This window comes from Balaenoptera physalus (genome assembly GCF_965194825.1).
Source record: "Balaenoptera physalus genome assembly, contig: HAP1_SCAFFOLD_2049, whole genome shotgun sequence".
In the NCBI taxonomy this organism is placed as follows: Eukaryota; Metazoa; Chordata; class Mammalia; order Artiodactyla; family Balaenopteridae; genus Balaenoptera; species Balaenoptera physalus.
In genome coordinates, this window is record NW_028124755.1 from 13,449 (window position 1) to 36,786 (window position 23,338).

Consider the following 23,338-nt stretch of genomic DNA (forward strand, 5'->3'; position numbering starts at 1 on the left):
TATCTGTTGGAGGTACTTCTAGAAGAGACCTTGCTGGGTCCAAGGGGATATGCAGATGTAATTTGATTAGCAGTGCCAATGCTTCAGCAATATATGAAAGCTCCTGTTTTCCCACAACATGGCCAATGTGAGGCAGGAGATAGAGGGGCTCCAGGCTAGACATTTACAGCTGGCCTCCTGTTTGCCCTTCCTGTGGTGAGAAGAAGTTGTGCTCCAGGCCAGACATTCATAACCAGCCCCCTGTTTACATTTCCTGAAGCAAGAGATAAATGGGCTCCAGGACTACGTATTTATGACTGGACTCCTGTCTATATTTTGAGATGTGCACCTCAGTATAAAAACCAGCAACAGAAATAGGGTAAATAACTGGACACTGGACATTTTTATGGCAGGGACAGAGTGGGACTAAACCCTGTGAAAAGATCAAGGGGTCATACATTTCCCACCCTTGGGGCACATGTGCAGAAAGGCTCGTTGGGAGTCACAAGGGAGGGGGCACCACCCCAAAATATGTGATGCTAAGGTCATCCCATAGGCCTCTGGGCTGTAATCCATCTTGGAAAAAAGTTGCACATGCACGTTGGGGAGTGTCCTAGGGCAGGTCAGGTGTGGAAAAGGAAACCAGATAATTGGCCAAAGGTACACAAAGACCCAGAAGAACTGCCCTATATAAATGACTTAACCTCCTCTTTACTGTGCTCCTCCTCATTAGGGAGGACACCCACACCCTTTGTCTCCAGGTGTGCATCTCTGCCTTGCTTCTATCTTAACTAAACAAACTGTTTCTCTGTGTGCTCTCCCACTTGTTGTTGTTGTGCTGTGTCTCTATTAATAAACTTTGTACCTGTTTTTACAGTTTTGCCTCCATGAGAAATGCATTTTTCACAGGGGGCAAGAGCCAAGGGGTGGTGGTTAGGATTCCTGGTTTTCATCTAGCCTACCCAGGTTCAATTCCTGGGCACGGAATTAAGATCTTGCTTCATGCCACCACTCACTGCTGCCTCTCCAAGATTAAATGGACTGTTAGATCTGAGATCTTTAGCTATCCCAAAGATGGAAAATTGTAGATTGTTTTACATTTATCTCATTGTGTATGAGATTGAGCACCTTTTCAGAAGTTTAAAAAGCTAATTGTGTTTTTTGTCAACATCCTTTCATGGCATGAACTTCTTAAAAATCACTCAGGCTGCAAATGCCTCCAAATGTTTCCTCATGAGAAGCCCTTAGACATGGACTTTCTGGGTCAGACTTTTTACTCTTTAAACGTTGTCTTTACATGTTGCCAACTGACGCTCCCTCCACAATGCAGACCCGAACCCGTCTCGCTTCAATCATCATTGGCTTTGGGGCTCATAGGTGGAAATGGCACCTGTAGGTTCTCACAGGTGGAAGCTTGCACCTCTAGGTATGGGGGCGAGGGTACCCTGGCCTGCCAGAGTAGCCGGCCCCGCCCCGTCACCTTTCGGCCATGCCCTCGGTGCCGCAGTCCCGCCCCCGGCTGTGCGGCCCCGCCCCGTGCCCCCGCTCGCCCCGCTGAGTGCCCCGCCTGCCTCGCTGAGTGCCCCGCCTCCACCCCGGAGAGCGGCTCCACCCTCCCGCCTATGTAGCCCGCTCCCAAGGCTGTTCCGCCTTGCTCCTTGGCTGCATGCCCCCGCCCCTCTGCGTAACCAGGCGTCACTCGTCACGTGACGCCCGGCAGTGCCGCGAGGGGTCGGCGGTGGCTCTCGCTCCTGCTGGCACGGTCTGTGCACGGGTGATTCCCGCCGAATGAAGCGCACTGAGGCATGATGGCGAGGGCCTAGTGGAAGGCGCAGACAGGCCTGGACGCCGCCTGTAGCTGCCTTCGGCCTCCCGGCCTCTGCGCTCTTTCCTGCGCCGTTGCTAGGCAGCCGCATCTGGGCACGGGAGGCAGGGCGGGCTAATGCGGAAAGGTACGGGTGCCGGGGAGGGGCTGTGATTGCAGAGGGTCCGGGTGTCTGGCAGAGGGCTATGGAGCAGTACTGCATTCTGGGCCGCATTGGGGAGGGCGCGCACGGCATCGTCTTCAAGGCCAAGCACGTGGAGGTGAGCACCCAGCCCTTCCTCCTTCGGTTCCATTGAGATCTACCCGTTGTCCCGACCCACGCTTGGGCTCCTGCCTCCCCGCAGCTTTTCGTGGCGTGCTCCCGCCTCCTTTGCTCTCTTGAGTGGAGGGCGTCCAGCAACCAGCGGTGCTTTCTTCGGGCGAGTGCCCCCTAGGAGCGTGGCGTGGATGTCTCTGAGCTGCTTGCTCAGCGCTGCGCCTGCTGGCCCTGATTTCCCTCCAGCCCGGGGTGGGGGGCGCGTCCCACCCCCACGAGGGCCTCAGGCCTCGGCGTCGCATCCCCTTTTCCAGCCGGGGATGGGCCTGCAGTGTCTGCGTCCTGTCCCAAACAGACTGGAGAGATCGTTGCCCTCAAGAAGGTGGCCCTGCGGCGGCTGGAGGATGGCATCCCCAACCAGGCCCTGCGGGAGATCAAGGCCTTGCAGGAGATCGAGGACAGTCAGTATGTGAATGGGGCTGGTGTTCTGAGGTGCTGGTTCCCGCCCTCCTCCACTCACTCCCACTCTGAGGTCCTGCAGTCACTCTGTTCACCCATTTGCTTCCTCACCCCTCACTCACTCCCTTTCTTCTCCACTTGTTGTTCACCCTCATTCACTCAGTTACTTCACTCATTCATTCCCTGTCGTTCACTCGCTTATTTCTTCGCGTACTCGTTCGCTCATTCACTAACTTATTCCTTTTTTCTCAAAACACTTGGTGATTTCTGATGATAATGATAATTGCCACCTATTGAGCTCCTGTTATGTTCTGCATGCCAGGTTGACTGCTTTATGTATATTGTCCTTCTGAGTTTCGTCCTCTGCTCCGCAAGGCACGCTCAGGCCCTCCCTATCTCAGGCCAGGGGAGGAGGCGCAGCCACCAGCTTACCGGTGCTCAGCTTGTTCCGCTTGTCTGTGGAGGCTTTGGCCCAGGTCTGATCGCAGAATCAGGACGGTTTAACACTGGGGCCTCCCATAGACTCTACCCTCTACTGGCTACTGGCAACACAGAAACCAGCCCCTACCCTGCTCTTGAGAACTGAAGTGTGGTAGGGGAGATGGCCAAAGGCTACAGCGCCCATCTGGCGTGGTTTGTGCTGTGACAGGCCTGGGAGGGGCTGTGGGCACACGAGGAGAGACACCTCACACACCCAGTTTCATTCTCTTTGTGGTATTCTCTCTTGTCCATGTCCTGAGTAGAGGATGTGCTTAACTTCCCAGGGAGTGACAAGGGTAGGTCCACCCACCTAAGGGTGGGTGATACTCTGACTTGTTTCTTATTCTCTGGAGATGTCCTTGATATATTGGGTGACACAAGCATGTTATAAAACTGTGTGTGTCATCTTGGTTTTGTATGAAAATATTTTGTATATATATACGAATACATGCCTGTGTGTGCCATGTCTCTTGTAAAGTCTGGTGGAATAGACTCCTAAGGTTGACTGTAGGTGATAGGATTTTTCTTTTGCTGTTTTTTTCATTATAATTTTGGGTATTATATTATCTGAATGTATTTGTTTGTCCCAATCTGTAAAATGAGTGTCTACTACCCTCAACATCAGAAAAACAGCAATATGGCCATTCTTGTTTTTTGAGGAAAGTAAAAGGGCTTTGCTGACAGCTTGTGTGTGGGAGAGGTGGAGGGCCCATAGGAAGCTGGTGATACGGTCCCATGTCCTGTGCATCAGCAGGCCTGAAGAGTCTACGTTCAAAACACTCCAGATCTTACCCTGGCCCAGGCCATCCTCACCTCTCATCAGAACAACTACAGCAGGCTCCCCTGCCCCCCCGCCCCCCCGCCACTGCCTCCACTCCACAGTCAAAAAATGTACATGAAATCATCCACTCCCTGGCTTGAAAAGCTCCAGAGGCTTCTCTTCACTCTGAAAGAACTGTCACCATCTGCTTCCACCCCGCTCCAGCCTCTTTTTTCATTCACAACTTCTTAAGTGTCTCGCCCGTGATAAGCACTGTCTAGGCTCCAGGAGTGCAGAACAGAGCAGCCTCCTTCCTGTTCTTGCCTCCGGGCCTTGTGTTTGCTGTCCCCTGGCCCAGAGCTCCTTCCCAGATTCCTTCTCTTCTTTCTTCATCAGAATCTTCATCAAAATACCCTATACGTTTGTTGTTTGGTCATTTGTCAGTCATTTGTCCCCTGAGCTCCTTCAAGTCCTTCGGGACCCACCAGCCCTTGCTCCTGTTCACTACTGTGCAGCCTGCCCTTGTGACCTCGTGGGCCCTCAGGAAGTATATGTGACATGTCTCCTGCTCTCCCAGTGCTGGGAGTTGTGATCACCTGTGTGTGTGTGTGTTTCCAGGTGATTTTCCAGTTCGTGGGCTGGGTGGGGGACCAGACACTGCCCTAAGTCGCCTTTCTTAGACCTCCTTTTCCCTGAGTGTTTACTGGAGCATTAGAGTAGGGACTTGCCTTCTCCTGGGAGAGGGAAGCAAGAGATCACTAAGCTCCCTGATTCTGAGCTCAGATCTCATGCCACCATCTCTGCCTGCCTGGTCCTCTGTTGGTGCAAGGGCTGAGGGTCCCAGAGAGAGTCTGAGCCATGTGAGTCTGGAGGCTGACGGGATGCCCCGCTTGCAGGTGGTACAGCTGAAGGCCGTGTTCGCGCATGGCACAGGCTTCGTGCTGGCCTTCGAGTTCATGCTGTCAGATCTGGCTGAGGTGGTGCGCCACGCCCAGAGGCCGCTGACCCAGGCGCAGGTCAAGAGCTACCTGCAGATGCTGCTCAAGGGGGTCCCTTTCTGCCATGCCAACAACATTGTACATCGGGTCAGTTCCAGCATGGGCTGGGGTGGGACCGGGGGGGTGGCTGGGCTGTGGGTAGGCCAGCCCTTGATGAAGGGCATGGTTAGAAAAGGGACAGAGGGGGCAGGGCCTATGGGTAGGAGGCCAGGGCTGGGGCCCTGGAGGAGGTCGGGTCTTGCGCTGACCTGGGTGCCCAGCCTGCCAGGCCCTCCTGTCCCGAGGTCCTGTGGGGGCTCTGGAGGGACTGATGCCTCTTCGGGTGCTCTCAGGACCTGAAACCAGCCAACCTGCTTATCAGTGCCTCGGGCCAGCTCAAGATAGCGGGCTTTGGCCTGGCCCGGGTCTTTTCCCCAGATGGCAGCCGTCTCTACACGCACCAGGTGGCCACCAGGTAGGGAGGACCAGTTCCCAAGCAGGACCTGGCAATAGACAGGCCCCAACCCTCCTGCTGGGAAGAGATGCTTCTGGACCTTCTGTCCAAACAGTGCTCTTGGGGCTGGTGTGGGGGCCAGGATGACCTTCCGAGGCAGCTTCCTGACAGACCGGTGACCTGGCTGTGACCACCTGCCCTCCTCTCACAGGTGGTACCGAGCCCCTGAGCTCCTGTATGGTGCCCGCCAGTATGATCAGGGTGTCGACCTGTGGTGAGACGCCTATGGACTGGGCAAGGGGGAGTGTGGGTCATTGGGTCACCTTTTCCTCCTGGGCATTGAGGTCTCTAAGCCATTTGGGTGTTTTCCTGCTGTGAGCTCTAGGTTGCCATGGGGGTGTCTCCCCTGGTTAGAGTATCTCTGAGGAGTTTGGGATCAGTGTTCCTCCCCATGACAGTTTTGAGCTGGGAGGGGTCAAGTGGGATCAGAGTGGTTGTCCCAGTAGGAAGCTTCTGGGCTGAGGTCGGGGAGGTGGTCCGAGGCATGGGGCGTCTAAGCTGCTATGCAGGGGGTGATATCCCAGGATGCAATGTTCCTGAGTTATCTAGAGGCCTGGGTCCCTGGATATGAAGGCCCTGAACCTTTATTTGGGGTAGGATGGTTTGTATATGCCTAAGAGTTTGAGATTTGGGGGCCATTTTGGAGTCTGCCCCAGAATGGGAGGAGGTGGCAGTGTGTCCCAGAATGTGAGGCTCTGAGAAGTCTCAGAACTGTTGAGGGGTTGATGTGTGTTCCAGAGTTGAGGCCTGAGAGCTGTTTAGAGAGGGGGATATGCTCTGTGTTCTAGGCTTGAAGTCTTTGACTGTTTGGGGATCTGTATCCTTAGCTATGAAGCCTGAAGGCTACTTTGTGGGTATCTTGACCACAGTGTGAGGTGTGGGTGCTGGTGTGGGGGGATCTGTTTCCATGGTGTGAGATCTCTGAGTTGTTTGGGTTCTGTATCTGCAGGGCTGTTGGCTGCATCCTGGGGGAGCTGTTGAACGGGTCCCCCCTTTTCCCAGGGGAGAATGACATTGAACAGCTTTGCTGTGTGCTTCGAATCTTGGGCGCCCCCAGTCCTCAAGTCTGGCCGGTTTGCAGGGGCCTACAGTGGGAAGGGGTGGGGGCGGGTGGCTTCTATTACCCCAATAGCTAGTGACTCCCCTGCCCTGCACCTTCTCTCTCGTGGCCCCATGCCTCCTTGACTTGCCGGACCTCGGTCCTGGCCCAGCGTGGGGTCTCCTCCTCCCCTGCCCTGCTGGAGGTGCGAGGGCCAGGGCCCAAGCCCTATCCCTTCCCACCCGTCCCCAGCACACACGCATCCAAACCGAGCTGGGCATGGAGCAGGCGCCTGAGATGTGGAGGAAGCACTGAAGGACTGAGTGAGCACGTGATGTCATGAGTGACATGTGAGCAGGGGTGCATGGATGGGGGAGTGATGAGTGAATGGGAGCAGGTAGGTGACAGGGAGCGAGAACTGACACCTTAAGGGGGCTGGCGGGGTGGGTGCCGGCCCTGATGGACCCCCTTCTCCTCCAGGAGATCAAGGACCTGCCTGACTACAACAAGATCTCCTTCAAGGAGCAGGCTCCCATGCCCCTGGAGGAGGTGCTGCCCGATGCCTCTCCCCAGGCCTTGGACCTGCTGGGGCATTTCCTCCTCTACCCTCCACGCCAGCGCATTGCAGCCTCCCAGGTAGGGTGACACCCGTTGCCCTGACCCTCCTCGTCCGTGTCCTTTTGACCAGGCAGGTTGAGATTCTCAGAACCTGTGATGGGCTGGGACCAGAACCCCTGGAGCCAGGGTTAGGAGGGTGCAGGGCAGGTGTTCCTCTCCTGAGTGGACCCTAGAGCGGACCCTAGAGGGCAGGTGGCCAGGGGTGGCCCATTAGAAGGGCATGCACACGTCGCAGAAGAGCGAGTCTTGGGTTATTGGTGACTCACTTCTTCGTCCCTTCATTCCTTCAACAAGAATTTACTAGCATCTGGCACGTGCTGAGCATTGTCCTGGACCCTGATCCAGAGTGAACAGACGTGGCTTGTGCCTGTGGGGTCTCCACCCTGTGGTGAGGCAGGGCCGTCAGTCTGTGGGAGCTGAGGGGAGGGATGTTGGGACTGACTTTGGGGTCATGCAAGGCTTCCTGGAGAAGGGCAGGTTTAAGCATGGGGAGCTGTTTTCCCAAGAGAAATGATGAGCAGAGGCCTGGAGAGGAGGACCCAGGAGGGGTGGGTCGTGGCTAGAAGGCAGGGGAGGAGGGGAGGACCATGGGCTGATGGCTGATGGTGTGAGGGCCTCTGTCGGGTGTATCTGTCCATCTGGCCTCATGGCAGCCTCCCCTCCCTGCCCTCGGCACTAGCAGTGTGTGTTTACACATGCCCCTGGCGAGTTCCCATGTCAGCAGCACCTTCAGAGTGTACTGAGGCCAACTGACCACCTCTCAGCCCCCTGCTGCTGCCCCCATTCTAAGCGCCCCCCCGCCCCCATTGCCTCCCAGAATCTGCTTCTCCTGCCCATTTAGTCTTTCCTCCACGTGGCAAAGAGAGGGACCTTGTCCAGGTAGGCTGTCGCATCCTCGCCTGCAGGGCCCTCCTGGGGCTCCCTCAGAGGAGAAGCCAGGTCCTAGTGGCCCACAGCCATCACACATTTGGGGCCATCACCTCTGTGACTCTGCCAACTCCCATTCCCCTTGCTCACTCCCCTCGGGCCCCAGGGCTTCTCCATGTCCTGGGGGTCTGTGCATTTCTGTCCCTAGGCCTCACTCATTCACCTTTCAGGTCTCTGCTTGAGCGCCACCTCCCAGGGGCCTCCCTTCACCATTCTTCAGGCCTGCAGCCCCTCCAGTATTCCTCATCCCCCCCTCATACTTTCTCTTTCCCACATCACTAATCATTTGATGCCCTGTTTGTCTTACTTCTTTATCGTGTTTATTACCCCCACCCCTCACTATGTGGAAAACTTGAAGGCAGAGCTCTTTGTTCTGTTTACCGCTGCATCTCCTGTCTCTGGAGCAGTGCTCAAACAGTGAACACTCCGAGGTGTTGGAGTCACCTGAACGATGAGCAGATGAAGGCAAAATCCTCTCCAGGGCAATGTTCACATCTCCCCCTCGGAGGGAAGTGGCTGAAGCTGGGACGGGGAGGTGACCAGTTTCCTTTTGCTGCCCCTTGCTTGCTACCCTCAGGCCTTCCTGCACCAGTACTTCTTCACAGCTCCCCTGCCTGCCCACCCCTCGGAGCTGCCAATTCCTCAGCGCCCAGGGGGACCTGCCCTCAAGGCCCCTCCCAGGACCCCCCCCACGTCCATGACCTCCACGTGGACCGGCCTCTCGAGGAGTCACTGTTGAACCCGGAGCTGATTCGGCCCTTCATCCTGGAGGGCTGAGACGTTGGGCCAGGCCCCACAGGCGTGTCGCCCCCTTCCCTCCCCAGGACAAGCCAGGCCTCTTGTTCTTCTGCTCCGGCCTGATTCGACCACAGTGGTCCTGCTCCTGGCCAGGCCATCCAGCCTCAGCAGAGGGGACCCTCGGCCTGTGCTGTCGGCCTCCCATCTGTTGCTGGTAACAGATCCATCAGAAGGAGGCAGTGAGTTCCGCTGCCATGCCTGCCATGGGGCTGGTTCTCTAGTTGCTGCCTTCCTGGTCAGGGACAGTCCTGGTAGAGCCATTTGGGGGAGCGCTGAGTGTAGGATGTCCTCATGTCGGAAATCCAAGTGGCAAGGAAAGTTTGGTTTGATTTTGTTCTCAGAGACATTAAACACTAGTTCACTTTTGAGATTTATTATAAAAACGCCCGGTAGTTCTACGTGATGTATGCCCCTCTTCCTTTCCAGTTGAGGGAAGTGGCTGAGGTAGCATCATCCCCTGGCCCTTGCTTCTCTGTGGTCACTGGGAAAGTGGCCCCATTCATGGCTACTTTAGTCTTGGGAGATTGCTAGGTGCTTCATGTGACAGAGCTCCCTTTTGGAGGTGAGTTGGCAGAAATCAGGACCCAGGAATGGCTCAAGTTGGGGACCCAATAAGTGACCCTCCACACCTTAAGCTGGTTTACCAACATCACCCTCAGGATACGGGTGAGCCTGGACCACATGGGCCTCCTCTTTACTCAGAGATACTGGGCAAATAAGAAGACAGACATTCCTGGAACTCATTTGTTAATTCAGTAAATCCCAATACAATCTGAACTGGCTCTTGTTTTTCTTATTAAATAATTTGGTAAGCCAATTCTAAAATATATGCGGAAATGAAAGGGTTAAGAGGAGGCAGAAGCAGAAGAAAAGGCAAAAAATGATGAAAGGACTTACCCTATCAGATACCAAGACTATCATAGGGCTGTAATAAATAAGCAATGTGGTATTGGTTCACAGATAGATAAAAACAGAGAAGTCAGAGAAACTTATTCTTAGCAATCTTGTATTCTTAAAATATTCATTTTGTGCTCATGTGGCTAAAATTCTGTAAGCACTGCAGTCACAGAGGTGACTAACAGTGCCACAGTCACTACTCTCCAAGCTCTTAGAGGGCAAAGCACAGTAAACTCTAGTTGTTGCTTTCAGGGAAGAGTCTGAGTGTCCCATATGTCTTTAAAGATGTTTTAAGGATCTGGCCTCTGCCTGTTTGTCCAGCCACATCTGTAGACTCTAAGCTTCAGTCTAGCTCAATTTCTGGTGTCTCTCACCTTCGTATGAACGCAAGTCTGTACCCAAACCCTGACCACTGACTCTCAGCCAGTTCCACTCACAAAGACTCTAACGCTTACTCCACCCTGACATTGACCCTCACCTTTACCTTAAACCTTACACTTAACCTGACCCTATCACCCTGACCCTGACATATACACTGACTCTCACCCTCACTCAATTCTTTGCCAGCCCCTTCCCCACCCATGCCTGGCTTTGATCTTGGCATTGACTCTGACCCTCACCCAAACTCTGACCCCGTTTGACCTAGAACTAAACCTTGTCCATGAACTTGGCTCTCATCTTAACCTTAACCCTGGGTCTCTAATTGACATTCCTCTTACCTTGATGCTCATTATGATCCTGATCCTGACCGTTAACATGTCCCTGACACTTGTCCTGAGCTTGACTTATCTTTGACAATGACAGCTTCTCTCACACTGATTGTGAATACTGTGATAAATGAGATACTCACCACCTTCAATCTGATTCTGACCCTCAACTTCACTCTGCCCCTAGACTGAATCCTCACCTTGACAAGGACCATCATACTGACACACCCTGCCCTTGAACTTGCACCTTGATGCTGAACTACACTGTACACTCAAGCTGGAACTAGTCTGCACACCAAGCCTGACCATGATCCTGATCCTGACCCTCATCTTGACCTAGACCTCAACTTCATCCTGACCTGGGTCCTCATCCTAATGCTGAACCTCACACAGAACATGGACTCACACTTGGCTGTCACCATTGACACCCTAATCCCATCATGACCTTGAACCTAATCTAGACCCTGACCCTGAATTGAACTTCACACTGACACTGACTTTCATTATTATGATGACTCGTCCTCAGCCTGATCGTCACCTTCATCTTGACCCATCCTCACTTTGAAACTTAACCTTGAACTTGATTTTGACTATAAACCAAACTCTGACCCTCTGTGGTAAGCAGAATAATGTCCCCCCCCCAACCAAAGATGCCCATGTCCTAACCTATGAATACATTGCCTTACACACAAAAGGGACTTTGCAAATGTGATTAAAGCGTACAGACTTTGAGATGGAAAGAGTGTCCTGGATTATGCAGATTGGGCCAATGTAATGGGGGTTGGGGGGAGGGAGAGTTGGAGGAGGAGGACTTAATTCCTTCCAGCAGCAATAGAAAAGGGACCCACCTTGACTTTTAATTGACCTTGACCTTCACAATGAACATCATGTTCACCCTGACCCTGACACTACCTCACATTGATCTTGACCCTGAACCTGACACTGACTCTAATCCTGAACATCAACCTCACCCTCACCTTGACCCTGAATCCTACACGGAACTGGACATCCACTGTCAACTTGAATCCAACTTTCAATCTTACTTTCACCCTGACAATAACCATCATCCTAATCCTGACATTCATCCTCTCACTGATCCTCTCGAATGGAGCCTCAACCTGATCCTAACCTTGGCTCTCACACTGATCTTGAACTTGATCTTGAACCTAACCCTGGATCTAAAATTTCCCTCATAGTGATCTTGTCCTTGAACCTGATTCTGACACCATGACCCTGACCATTGTCTTATCTTGATCCTTAACCTGACATAGAATTTTACCTTGAACTGGACACTCACCCTCACGCTGATTCTGATCTTCATCACTCTGTCTCTGATCTTACCCTCATCCTGACTGTGACCCTGGCTGCTCTGACATTGAGCTTGATCATGACCTTCACCCTTACACTAACTCTGATCTGATCTTGGCCAGGGCCACGACCAAAACCAGGGTGAGGTCCAGGGTTGGGGCTAAGGCTAGGTAGGGTGAGAGCCCGGGCAGGGGCCATGATGAGGGAAGTACCAGGTTAGAGCCAGGGCTTGGGCAAGGGCCAGTGCCAGTGTAAGACGGAGGCTGAGGGTCATTCTGAAGGTGATTGTGAAGGCCAGGGTCGGGGCTAGGGCAAAGCTCAGGATGAAGGTGTGTATTAGGGTGAGTCAGGGTCAGGTGAGGGTAGGGACAGGAGTGTGGTAGATGTCAGATGCTAATGAAATCAAGGGTGATGATTAGGGCGAGGTTGAGGAAGAGGGTCAAGGTCTGGATAAGGGCCAGCACCAGGGCAAGGGCTCGGGAGGTGCTGGGTTCAGGGGCACCACAGGGTCCCGCGTGAGGGTCAGGGCGAAGGTCAGAACGAGGATGAATGTCAGTATAAGGGGGTGGGCGAGGGTCTCAGCGAATGTCAGGACAAGGGTTAGAAGCCAGTCTAAGGCCAAGTAGAAGCAGGGCCGGTGAGCGGATTAGTAGAAGTGGGTGTTCCGAACGGAAGCGCGGAGGCTGGGAGAGGATGAAGCGAGCGGGCGGGGCTCGGCCTGCGGGGGCGGAAGCGCAGCGAAGGCGTAGCCCGACCCAGGCAACCATGGGGGCTGGCGCCGTGGAGCCGCAGATGGGTTTGCCCGAGCTGCTGCACGTCTTCTCCTTCTTGGAAGGCCGAGACATGCTCTGCGTCGCCCAGGTGGATAAGGTAGCGCGTCCTGTCCCAGGCGGTAGGCAGGGCTGGGCTCCTGGTCACTGGCGTGTCCATGGTCGGCCCGTCCCCTCGGAGCCTCCGTTTCCCAAATCTGGGAGGGAGCGTCGGACGGCCCTGAATCCGCAATCTGCAGAGGACGCTCTTGGCCCCCGGGGTGGCGACCTCGGCGACCTATGAAGGGGTTGCTGTGGAAACCTCTTATCCCTCTGTTCCTCCGTCTGTCGGTGTGTCCAGAGCCCCTGCGCGGTTGGCTTGCACTGGGCACCTGTGAACAGGGTTCACCCCTAAGATTGGCCTAGGGATCCCACCTCTTCTGGAATATTCTGGAATTCCCCTTCTGGGGCCTGCCTGGAAAGCCGTGCCCTCCCTGTGAGTGGCACCTCCTCCTGCGGGCTCCGCCTGTCCCTTCCCAGCCAGTCGAGTTCCTGTACTGGCTGTGCTCCCTAAGTGCCTGTTTGGTGCGTTAGTCTGATCTGCGCTTCTGCCCCTGTTGTGCTCCGAGCTCTTCCTCCTCTGTGCTCTTACTCAGCACAACTGTGACTAAATGATCACATACTGTGCTTGTTAAATGTTTGCTTCCCCCCCACCCCCGCTAGACTCATTCTTTTGTCTCTTGCATCACTGTGTGTATAACCACTGTATGATCACTGTGTGTATACACTCAGCGTATGGCTTGATATTTAGTGTACTCTAAGTAAATGTTTGTTGAGTAAATGAATTTCTTTACTTTTAAAATACATTATTATATCATTTTACAGAAAGATTAATAAACAGACTCTTACCTGAATTGTGTAATTATAACTTAAATGTATCAAGTAAAATACTGGGTTGCTATCCCCATTTTTACCAATAGGGAAAGTGAGTATCGTGCCGAGAGTGCATTGGCTGAGGTCGCCCAGGTAGTCTCCCAGCAGATTTTGAAAGGGAGGTGCCTTTTACCCTTTGATAGCAGCAACTTCTCCAGGTTCTGGTTTCCCTGTTAGGTAAAATGAGGTCAATAAACCCTGCCTCACAGTGTCATCATGAAGATCAGCATCTAACAGAGGCATTCTCCAAGGTGGGTAACACCCATTTTGCAGGTTATATTACATATTATAATTTTATGTTAGGGAAGTAAGAACATCTCAGTTGGGTTTTGAACTGGGAACTATAGAAAAAAAGAATGCGGAAATCTTCTTACCTGGTTTGATTATTGCAAAGTATCAACTTTACATTCCTACTAGCCAAAAAGATTTCTTAAGGACTGAGAAACTTTGATCTCGGGTGAGTGAGGGCTGTGGAAGTAGGAACCTGGGCTCAGACAGGGTGGTTGTTATTTCTGCCAGGGCCTGGAAAGCCACGTATCTGGCTGGGACCCTCAGTAGGTCTGGGCCACAGAAAGCTCCAGAGTGGTTTCTACTGAAGCTGTATAGGCTCCAGAACCCAGGGTGGCCCAGCTGGAGAGGCCAAGAAGTTCCAGGATGCAGGTGTGGGCCTGAGAGAGGGGGAGGCAGGGTACTGTGATCCCTTCCCAGGGCCACCTGAGCCTCTTCCAGATACTTCTGCAGAGAGCAGTTTGTGGGAATACGGCCTGTGTGCCCTCCCCAGGTAGCAGTTCTGTTCCTGCACCTTGGCATCTCTGGGACATCCCTTTAGCCAGAGCCTTAATTTACTCCATTGCAGCAACTTTCTTATGGGTCCTGCTGCTCTGCCCTCGTTTCCAGTCTTTCCTTCTCTCTCTCTTTTTTATTCAATTGGCCCTACCACGTGGCTTACAGGATCTTAGTTCCCCAACCAGGGATCCAACCCGTGCCCCCTACAGTGGAAGCTCAGAGTCTTTTTTTTTTTTTTTTAATATTTATTTATTTATTTTGCTGCATCGGGTCTTAGTTGCGGCACACGGGATCTTTGTTGTGGCACGTGGGATCTTTCGTTGCAGTGCACGGGCTCTCTAGTTGTGGCGCATGGGCTCTAGAGCGTGCATGGGCTTAGTTGCCCCAGCATGTGGGATCTTAGTTCCTCGACCAGGTATCCAACCCATGCCCCCTGCATTGGAAGGCGGATTCTTAACCATTGGACCACCAGGGAAGTCTCCAAGTCCTTCCTTCTCATAGCAGCCTAAAACACAGTTTGACTTGCCACTCTTCCATTCACAGTTCTCAAGTGACTTCTCACTGTTTTTGCCCTTCTGACTTCCAAGAGTTGGTCTAAGCCTGTCTTCAGCTCCTTTCTCTATGTTCTGATTAAGGCAACTTACTCATCATCTTTTTCATACTTCTGAATCTTTGCCCAAGCGGATCTTTCTCTCCCTGACGTGCTTCAGCCGTTTTCTTAGAGGATAACTACTCATCCTTCAGGAGTTGATCAGTAGTTACTTCTGAACCCCTTGGCTCCAACTGAGTTGGTCATTCTCTCCTTTGTCATTCATTATTTGGTGTGTTTTATTTGATGGTCTGAATTTGTCTGTAACTCCCCAGGGTGAGTGTTCTTGAGTGCAAGCACTGGGTCTCATTTAGCTCTCTGTCCCCTCCACAGGGCCTGGCAGGCTAGGCACTAATTGCATGTTGACTGACCAGATACTCTTCTAGGTCTGGAATGAGGCTTCAAGGACCAAGGAACTGTGGAGGTGAGTGGAGGAAGAGCCAGGCCTGCTCAGGAGAGTATCCCTCAAAGGAGAGAGGGGTGTACTTTTCAGCACTCACTGCGTTTCTGTTAAGTAGACAAGAAGCGACAATCCACAGCCCTTACCAGCAGGAAACTCCTCCCTAGTTGGGGGTGTGAGGTAGTATAGTATAGTGTATTGAAATATAAGCGATTTTGTTAATCAAGTGGAGGTTGATGTAGGTGGGGGTACCAAACTCAGGGGCAGAAATGTACAGCAAATTGAATGCAGCTGGCTGATAGACAAATCAATAGACAAATAAACCACTTTTATTTGATTTCAACTTTGGTGTAACAACATAGTTATATAAGCATGTTTGATATGAGAACTTAAATAAAATTCAAAAAATTAAAAGTAGAAAATAAAAAATATTTTAATCATTAAATTATTAAATTTTTCTTTTCTGTTCATTCCTCCTTTGGAACCTGACATCTTTTCTTTTGTCCCAAGAGGTAAGTGTCAGATCTTCTGTCTCTTGCAGAATATAGGACAGACTACATAGCCTTGACTATCAACTAGGAGCTATATTTAGTTTTAGTCTTTCCTGATGGAAAACAACTGTTCACATGTAGTTTCCTCCAAACATGGAGGGAATCTTTGCTTGATGGTTTTTATTTTTAGAATAACTGTGAATTGATATATTTGAGAATTGTGGAATGCCAACCTTGCCATATTTATTTTTCAGTATCATACAGCACTGTTCTGTTTGTTGCTTTTTATTCATTTTTTTTATTGCTAATAATATTAATTAGAAAAATGATGTTAATCTCTAGTCAATTTTGAAGTAAGGGAACTTTTATTGGATTTCAGTCTTTATCTCTACAATTTGGGGGATGTACTCTAGATAGAACATTCAATTCTGGAAATTGATTTCTCTGTAGATAAGTGGACAAGAGAATGTCTTGCCAAATGTGATTCTCAAAGACACTGTGTCACTAGAAATAAATGAGTTGACTCATAGATTGGTGTAACTATTTGTGGAAGCCCTTGGAGGGCAATTCTCACAGTTGGAATGGGTAGGATGCCAACCCTAAACCCTAGTCTTTGTTCTCATCTTTACTGATAAACTGGGGTAGGAATTTCCCTTTGAGTAACATAAGTAATATATTTCTTTCAGCAGTTCAAAAAATCTCTTGAGCAGCTTATCACCTAACCCCCACATGTATGCATGGGTTACCATATTGTGTGTACCTCCAGGTTCCTCAAGCAGATTCTTCAGCTGTCTGCAAGCCAAGTCACGAATGGGTTTTCGGTTCATTACTATTTTATAGTTTTTGGTGCTAAACTCTTTTTAGCATACAGTCATTCTTTGGGATGGTATCCTTGACCTATGTTCATATAAAAAACACTGGGTTTATGTTTCTGGAACTGGGACAACTGCAACAGCATTCCAGGAGCATTGTCACATGCACGTGTCATTTCTAATGTTGTACCTGTCATGGGTACTGGGCCCCAAAACTCTCCAGGCCCATAGGAACTCTTACGGACACAGTAAATGAACATGGTTAACCGGTCATATGTTTTTAATATGTACTCTATAATTCTAATTTAAAACACTTCAAGTTACTTCTTTAAAATGCTTCATGACCTTTTAAATTCTGCCATCTCTTTAACACACTATGTGTTAGATTTTTGGTTAAAAGGAAAATTGCAAATATTTGCTTTTGTTTAAGGTACAAATATTTTTTTTTTGTTTGTGTACAGTAGATTGTTTTGCTGTTAATTGCTATCTGAAAGGTTTTGGTGCCATGGTGTTTTTTCACTTGATACATCCTTGTATTTCAGAGGCTTGTATTTCTCATACTTTACTCATGTGCACACTTTAGCCTTGTTGACAGTCTGCCCTTTTTTTGGTCAAATCACTTGGTGTTATTTCTTCTGAATATTGGTCATGGTTCCTACTTATGGTTTGATGTATAATGGCCTTAAATATGTAGAAATAGACTTCACTTCCACAAAGAAATGTTATCCCCCCTTTTTCTTAAACCACATTATCTTCTTAGTCTAGCTTTTATTTTCACACTGTTTAGGTTGAGATATGGGTACAAGAAATTTCCCTTTCTGATTATTTCAACTAAAAGAAAATCAACAACATAAGAATGATGATGTGAGGCAGCTGATACTCAGCCTCTTAGTCCAAGAGATAAAAGGGATGGTGAAGGCCACGGTGGAGCTGAAAGCTCATTCTTTTTCGGCTTGCAGGATCCTAGCTCCCCGACCAGGGATAGAACCCAGGCCCTCAGCAGTGAAAGCGCAGAGTCCTAACCACTGGACCACCAGGGAATTCCCTGAAAGCTCATTCTTGTCTGAAGAGTACTGTTCTGTGTGGCCCCAGATAAATTTTTCCAGGTGAGAATTTGATTTCAGTATAGTTAGATCTTCTTCTTTTACCGAATTAGTATGTGAAATCTCTTGATTTTTAAGTATTGGCAGCTAGTTCACATAGGCCAATCCTATGCAGGCCAGACAAGGTAATCTGGATGCCCATTCTGCCTGCAGGCTGTGAGTATGCTACTTCTGGTAGAAGGAACAGGGTTTCAGAGGGTACAGGAAAACCCATATCCAACATAAGCACTGGATCCTTCACAGTGTGTTAGAAGGTCACTGGTGCCTAGTACAGAGCCTGACACATAGGTGCTCGGTGAGTGTACAGGCTTTGAATGGAGAGAAACTCTTTGCGTTGTACTTATTGGGACCATGCGCTGTGAGCTACTTATTTCCCACCCAGCCTCATTTTTCTCCTCTGTGAGATATGACTGGAGTCCTCTGATGCTGTATCAACTCTGGTGACTGTAAATTTTGAAAGCCTTTGTCCATGGGGCCTCCCTAATCCTCTCCCAGATGTTCACTCTCCTTGTGTTTTACTCCCATGGCACCATAGGCTGCCCCTTCTGAAACTTAGCATTTCTCTCCAGAATTTTAGTTTTACTTATCCTCCTAACCACCAGCTGCGAGTACTCATAGGGCAAGGACCATGTCTCACTCACTTTGGGGTCCACAGACTAGGTGGGGATTCAGTATTCTCCATAGTGTGGATGAGCTAATGTTTTATCTTCAACAACCTTATAAGCGAGTTGCTATCATAGAATTGACAGTAGTTACTGATACATACAAGTTAAGGATGCAGACTCTTGGAAAATGGTGGATTAATGACTTCTGAAAATTTTCTCCTCCGTAAAAGCAATGAGAAAACTGGCATAAATTGTCAAAATCAACTTTTACAGAACTCTGGAAATTAACCAGAGACTTACAGTAGTCTGGGAAATGTTTATTCAAGAAAAAAATGGCTTATTCTCAGTAAGAGCAGCAAGTGTTCACTTGCCCTGTTCCCATAACAACCTTCCAGCTTTGTGTTAGCCTTGAATACCAACAGTTCACAATCACAGTGAAAGCAGGAGCCGCAGTCACTGGAAGGGTAAGAATGGGATGAGAGATTCTTCAAAGCCTTATTCCCAGAGAATTGTCATTGTTCAACCTGTCTGGTGTTTCCTGGAAGAGCTCACGTGTAAGCTGTCTTTATTTTACCTTGCTTGGTGTTCATCCAATGTGAAAAACCTTTACCTTGGGGCATTTGTCAAAACAACTAAAGAGAATTGATTAACTTTTTAATTAGTCTTTAATCAGAGTTGATGAATGATAGTTAAGGAAACAATAGGCTAACCAAAGAGTTTAAAAGGAAAAGCTGGGAATGTGATGTCCTTAGGGGTTTTGGAAAGCTCCAACACATTCCTAGGAATCTAGAAGGCCAAGTGCTTGTGCAGGGCTGTGTGCTAACTCAGGGAAGATATAAAAGGGCTCTAAACTTTTACCTCTGGTTAACCTTGAGGTTCTGTGGAAGCAGGAAGTGAAGACTAAGGCAGAGAAGTCAACTGCCTGGCTGAGTGTTGCACACATGCCCCAACCTACACATAGAGCCTTTGGCAATGACTAGGAAACTTAGTGGTTCCAGAAATTTAGGAAATCTCTGTCCTCTCATTACTGCACATTAATTTAACTGAGCAGAGACATAAGTGGCCCTACATAACAAAGAATACAGACTTTCAGAGTTACTTCAGAAACTTTTCAGTTACTTCACTAAACAAACAAAAAATAATAAGGGCAATAATAACAAACCGGGGGTGGGGTGGAATCAGATTTCCAGAGTTCTACATTATGTTATTTAAAATGTTCAGTTTTCAACAGAAGTTATAAGTCATGCAAAGAAATAAAGTGTCGCTAGTATGCAGGAAACAAAGCAAACAATAAAGACTGTCCCCAAGGAAGCGCAGGCATCAGACCTACTAGACAAAGACTTTAAATCAACTATTTTAGTATGTGCAAAGAACTAGAGGAAACCACGTGAAAAGAACTGAAGGGATGTATGAGAACAGTGTCTCATTTAATAGAGAATATTAATAAAGAGAAATTATAAAAAAAAAAACTAAACAGAAATTATGGAGTAGGAAAGTACAATATCAAATTAAAAATTCAAGAGCAGATTTGAGCAGGCAGAAGAAAGAATCAGTAAACCGGAATATAGGTCAGTTGGGATTATCCAGTCTGAGGAATGCAATGAAGCTAAAGATGAAGAAAAATGAATAGTGCCTAAGAGACCTGTGGGACACCATCAAGCATGCAAGCAACAGATAATAGGGAGTTCCAGATGAGAGGAGAAAGAAAGTAGAAAGTATTAAAAGATATGACTGAAAACTTCCCAAATTTGATGAAAAATGTTAATTTACACATCCAGAAGCTCAGTGAGCTGCCAGTAGGATAAAGTCAAAAGAGTTCCATGTCGAGACACATTATAATCCAACTTGAAAGCCAAAGACAGAATCTTGAAAGCATCAAGAGAGAATCAACTCATCATGTATGGGACAACCCCAATGAGAGTAACGGTTGATTTCTCATAAAAAACCATGGAGCCCAAAAAGGAGTGGGCTGATTTGTTGAAGGTGTGGGAAGAAAAAGATTGTCATCAAGAACTCTATATCCTTTGCTGTGCAAAAGCTTTGAAGTTTCATTAGGTCCCATTTGTTTATTTTTGTTTTTATTTCCATTACTCTAGGAGGTGGATCAAAACAGATCTTGCTGTGATTTATGTCAAAGAGTGTTCTTCCTATGTTTTCCTCTAAGAGTTTTATAGTGTCCGGTCTTACATTTAGGTCTCAAATCCATTTTGAGTTTATTTTTGTGTATGGTGTTAGGGAGTATTCTAATTTCCTTCTTTTACATGTAGCTGTCCAGTTTTCCTGGCACCACTTATTGAAGAGACTGTCTTTTCTCCATTGTATATCTTTGCCTCCTTTGTCATAGATTAGTTGACCATAGGTGCCTGGGTTTATCTTTGGGCTTTCTATCTTGTTCCATTGATCTATGTTTCTGTTTTTGTGCCAGTACCATATTGTCTTGATTACTGTAGCTTTGTAGTATATTCTGAAGTCAGGGAGTCTGATTCCTCCCGCTCTGTTTTTTTTTTTTTTTTTTTTTGCACAAAAAAGGAAACCATAAACAAGACGAAAAGACAACCCTCAGAATGGGAGAAAATATTTGCAAACGAATCAACGGACAAAGGGTTAATCTCCAAAATATATAAACAGCTCATTCAGCTCAATATTAAAGAAACAAACAACCCAATCGAAAAATGGGCAGAAGACCTAAATAGACATTTCTCCAAAGACATACAGATGGCCAAGAAGCACATGAAAAGCTGCTCAACATCACTCATTATTAGAGAAATGCAAATCAAAACTACAATGAGGTATCACCTCACACCAGTTAGAATGGGCATCATCAGAAAATCTACAAACAACAAATGCTGGAGAGGGTGTGGAGAAAAGGGAACCCTCTTGCACTGTTGGTGGGAATGTAAATTGATGCAGCCACTATGGAGAACAATATGGAGGTTCCTTAAAAAACTAAAAATAGAATTACCATATGATCCAGCAATCCCACTACTGGGCATATACCCAGAGAAAACCGTAATTCAAAAAGACACATGCACCCCAATGTTCATTGCAGCACTATTTACAATAGCTAGGTCATGGAACCAACCTAAATGCCCATCAACAGACAAATGGATAAAGAAGTTGTGGTACATATATACAATGGAATACTACTCAGCCATAAAAAGGAATGAAATTGAGTCATTTGTTGAGATGTGGATGGATCTAGAGACTGTCATATAGAGTGAAGTAAGTCAGAAAGAGAAAAACAAATATCGTATATTAACGCATGTATGTGGAACCTAGAAAAATGGTACAGATGAACTGGTTTGCAGGGCAGAAGTTGAGACACAGATGTAGAGAACAAACGTGCGGACACCAAGGGGGGAAAACCACGGTGGGGTGGGGATGGTGGTGTGCTGAATTGGGCGATTGGGATTGACATGTATACACTGATGTGTATAAAATTGATGACTGATTATAAATAAATAAACAAATAAATAAATAAATAATTCTATATCTAGCAAAATGAAGGAGAAAATTAAGACATTCCCAGATTAACAAAAGCTCTGAGGATTTGTTGCTAGCAGACTTGCCCTACAAAAAATACTAAAGAGAGTCTTTCAGATTGATATGAAAGGACATTAGACAGGAACTTGAATCCACGTGAAGAAGTAGCACCAGTAAAGTAACCATATGGGTGTATATAAAAGGCAACATAAATGAATTCTTTTGTTTGTAACTCCTTTTTTCCTATGTGATTTAAAGGACAACTGCATAAAACAATAATTGTGACTCTCCATTGGGTACATAACGTATGAAGATGTAATCTGTATGACAATAACAGCATGAATGAGAGGGGCATAAAATGGAGCTACACAGGAGCTAAGTTTTTTGATACTATTAAGTTGATATTAATCAAAACTAGATTGTCATAAATTAAGATTTTTATCCAGTAATCCCCAAGGCAACCACTAAGAACTAAAAGAATATACAGTTGAAGAAATGACAAGGCAATAGGACACAAGAAAATACTTAATACAAAAGAAGGCAGTAATAGAGGAATAGAAGGAAAAATGCATAGAAATAAGCAAAATGACATGTAAATCCTATCTTATCAGTAGTTGTATTAAATATATATGGATTAAACACTCCAATGAAAAGGCAGAGATTGGCAGAAGGGATTAAAAATATCCAAGTATATGCTGTCTACAATAGACACACTTTAGATTCAAAGATACAGGTTGAAAATAATAGAATGGAAACATATACCATGCAAACAGCAACCAAGAGAGAGCTAGAATGACTATGCTAATATCAGACAAAACAGATTTTAAGACAAAAAGTGTTACTAGGGACAAAGAAGGATATTTTATAATAATAAACAGATCAATCCATCAAGAAGATCTAAAAATTATAAATGTAAATGGACCTAATAACAAAGCAACAAAATGCATGAAGGGCTGACAAAATTGAAGGGAGAAATAGTTCAACAATAGTTGACGGCTTCAAAAAAATGCAGACTCTTGAGTTCCAGTTGCATGACCGAGGCTGCATGACCCTGGGTTAGTTGTTTAACCTCTCTCTCATGTCTAAAATGGAGATGAGGACCTACCTTATGGGGTTGTTATATAGTTTGACTGGAAACACGAAAAGCACCTATTCCTGACACGTGGTGAGCACTCGTTCAGTGTCATATCATTATCCCCATTTAACAGTGGAGGAAACTGAGACCTACATAGGCAAAGTGAGTTGTCCAAGCTAGTAGATGGTGAAGCTGGGAATCAAAGCTAGGCCTATTGATGCCAAAACACCTTCTAATGACTCCTTTTCTGCCTGGGACTGTGGGTCTTTGTTTCAGGCAGCTGTGTCTGAGACGCTGGTCCTCCTGTAAAGCCTCCCAGACGACCCTGGGCACACAGACATGGAAACAGTACTATCTCTGCTGATCCGAGCTGGAGTTCCGAATGGAATCTGGGTGGCCAGAGAAGGACTTTATCTGCAAAGCCATTGCTGGGCACAAAGGTACGGGGTGGGGAAGGTGGTAACTCTGTGCATTCCCACTCTTTCCCTGGTCAGATCTCTAGGGATTTGGTTTTTCAGCCAATTAGTTGGAAAATGCCACATAATGAGGACATACCCTGCTATGTTCTATACCTGTGTTATCATTTGATCCTCACAGAGATCATTACATCTATTTCAGAGTAGAAAGAAACAGAAACTAAGAGATAAGGATGTTGTAACTGTTGTTCACAGTAACATGGCTGGTGGGTGGTAGGCAGTCCTGGGCATGATACCCAAATCGTAAGTCTGAAGTCCCAGCTCTTTCTGTCCACCACTGTCCCCAGAATCA

At 47.9% G+C, this 23,338-nt stretch overlaps 1 protein-coding gene across 25 annotated transcripts in view; it reads left to right on the forward strand.

Moving 5' to 3' along the window:
- Window positions 1–1,930: 1,930 nt before the first annotated feature.
- The window catches only part of LOC309654119 (cyclin-dependent kinase 20-like), a 50,040-nt gene continuing 28,632 nt past the window's right edge, over window positions 1,931–23,338 (forward strand). For 8 of the 25 annotated variants that reach the window (XR_014259884.1, XR_014259885.1, XR_014259886.1 and 5 more), the window contains exons 1-11: window positions 1,956–2,064; window positions 2,416–2,529; window positions 4,656–4,844; window positions 5,090–5,211; window positions 5,402–5,464; window positions 6,200–6,323; window positions 6,770–6,925; window positions 8,659–8,811; window positions 14,935–15,025; window positions 17,264–17,410; window positions 22,847–23,010. Coding sequence is in view for 9 of the 25 variants with exons in the window: in XM_082478772.1 (XP_082334898.1) it covers window positions 1,990–2,064; window positions 2,416–2,529; window positions 4,656–4,844; window positions 5,090–5,211; window positions 5,402–5,464; window positions 6,200–6,323; window positions 6,770–6,925; window positions 8,412–8,573 (1,005 nt within the window). In the remaining 16 variants the exon portion in view is untranslated. Of the gene's footprint in view, window positions 2,065–2,415; window positions 2,530–4,655; window positions 4,845–5,089; window positions 5,212–5,401; window positions 5,465–6,199; window positions 6,324–6,769; window positions 6,926–8,411; window positions 9,410–10,423; window positions 10,977–11,134; window positions 12,415–14,934; window positions 15,121–15,511; window positions 15,528–17,263; window positions 17,411–22,724; window positions 23,011–23,338 lie in introns of those variants that run through there. The other 17 variants (XR_014259882.1, XR_014259892.1, XR_014259883.1 and 14 more) reach the window with 17 other exon arrangements.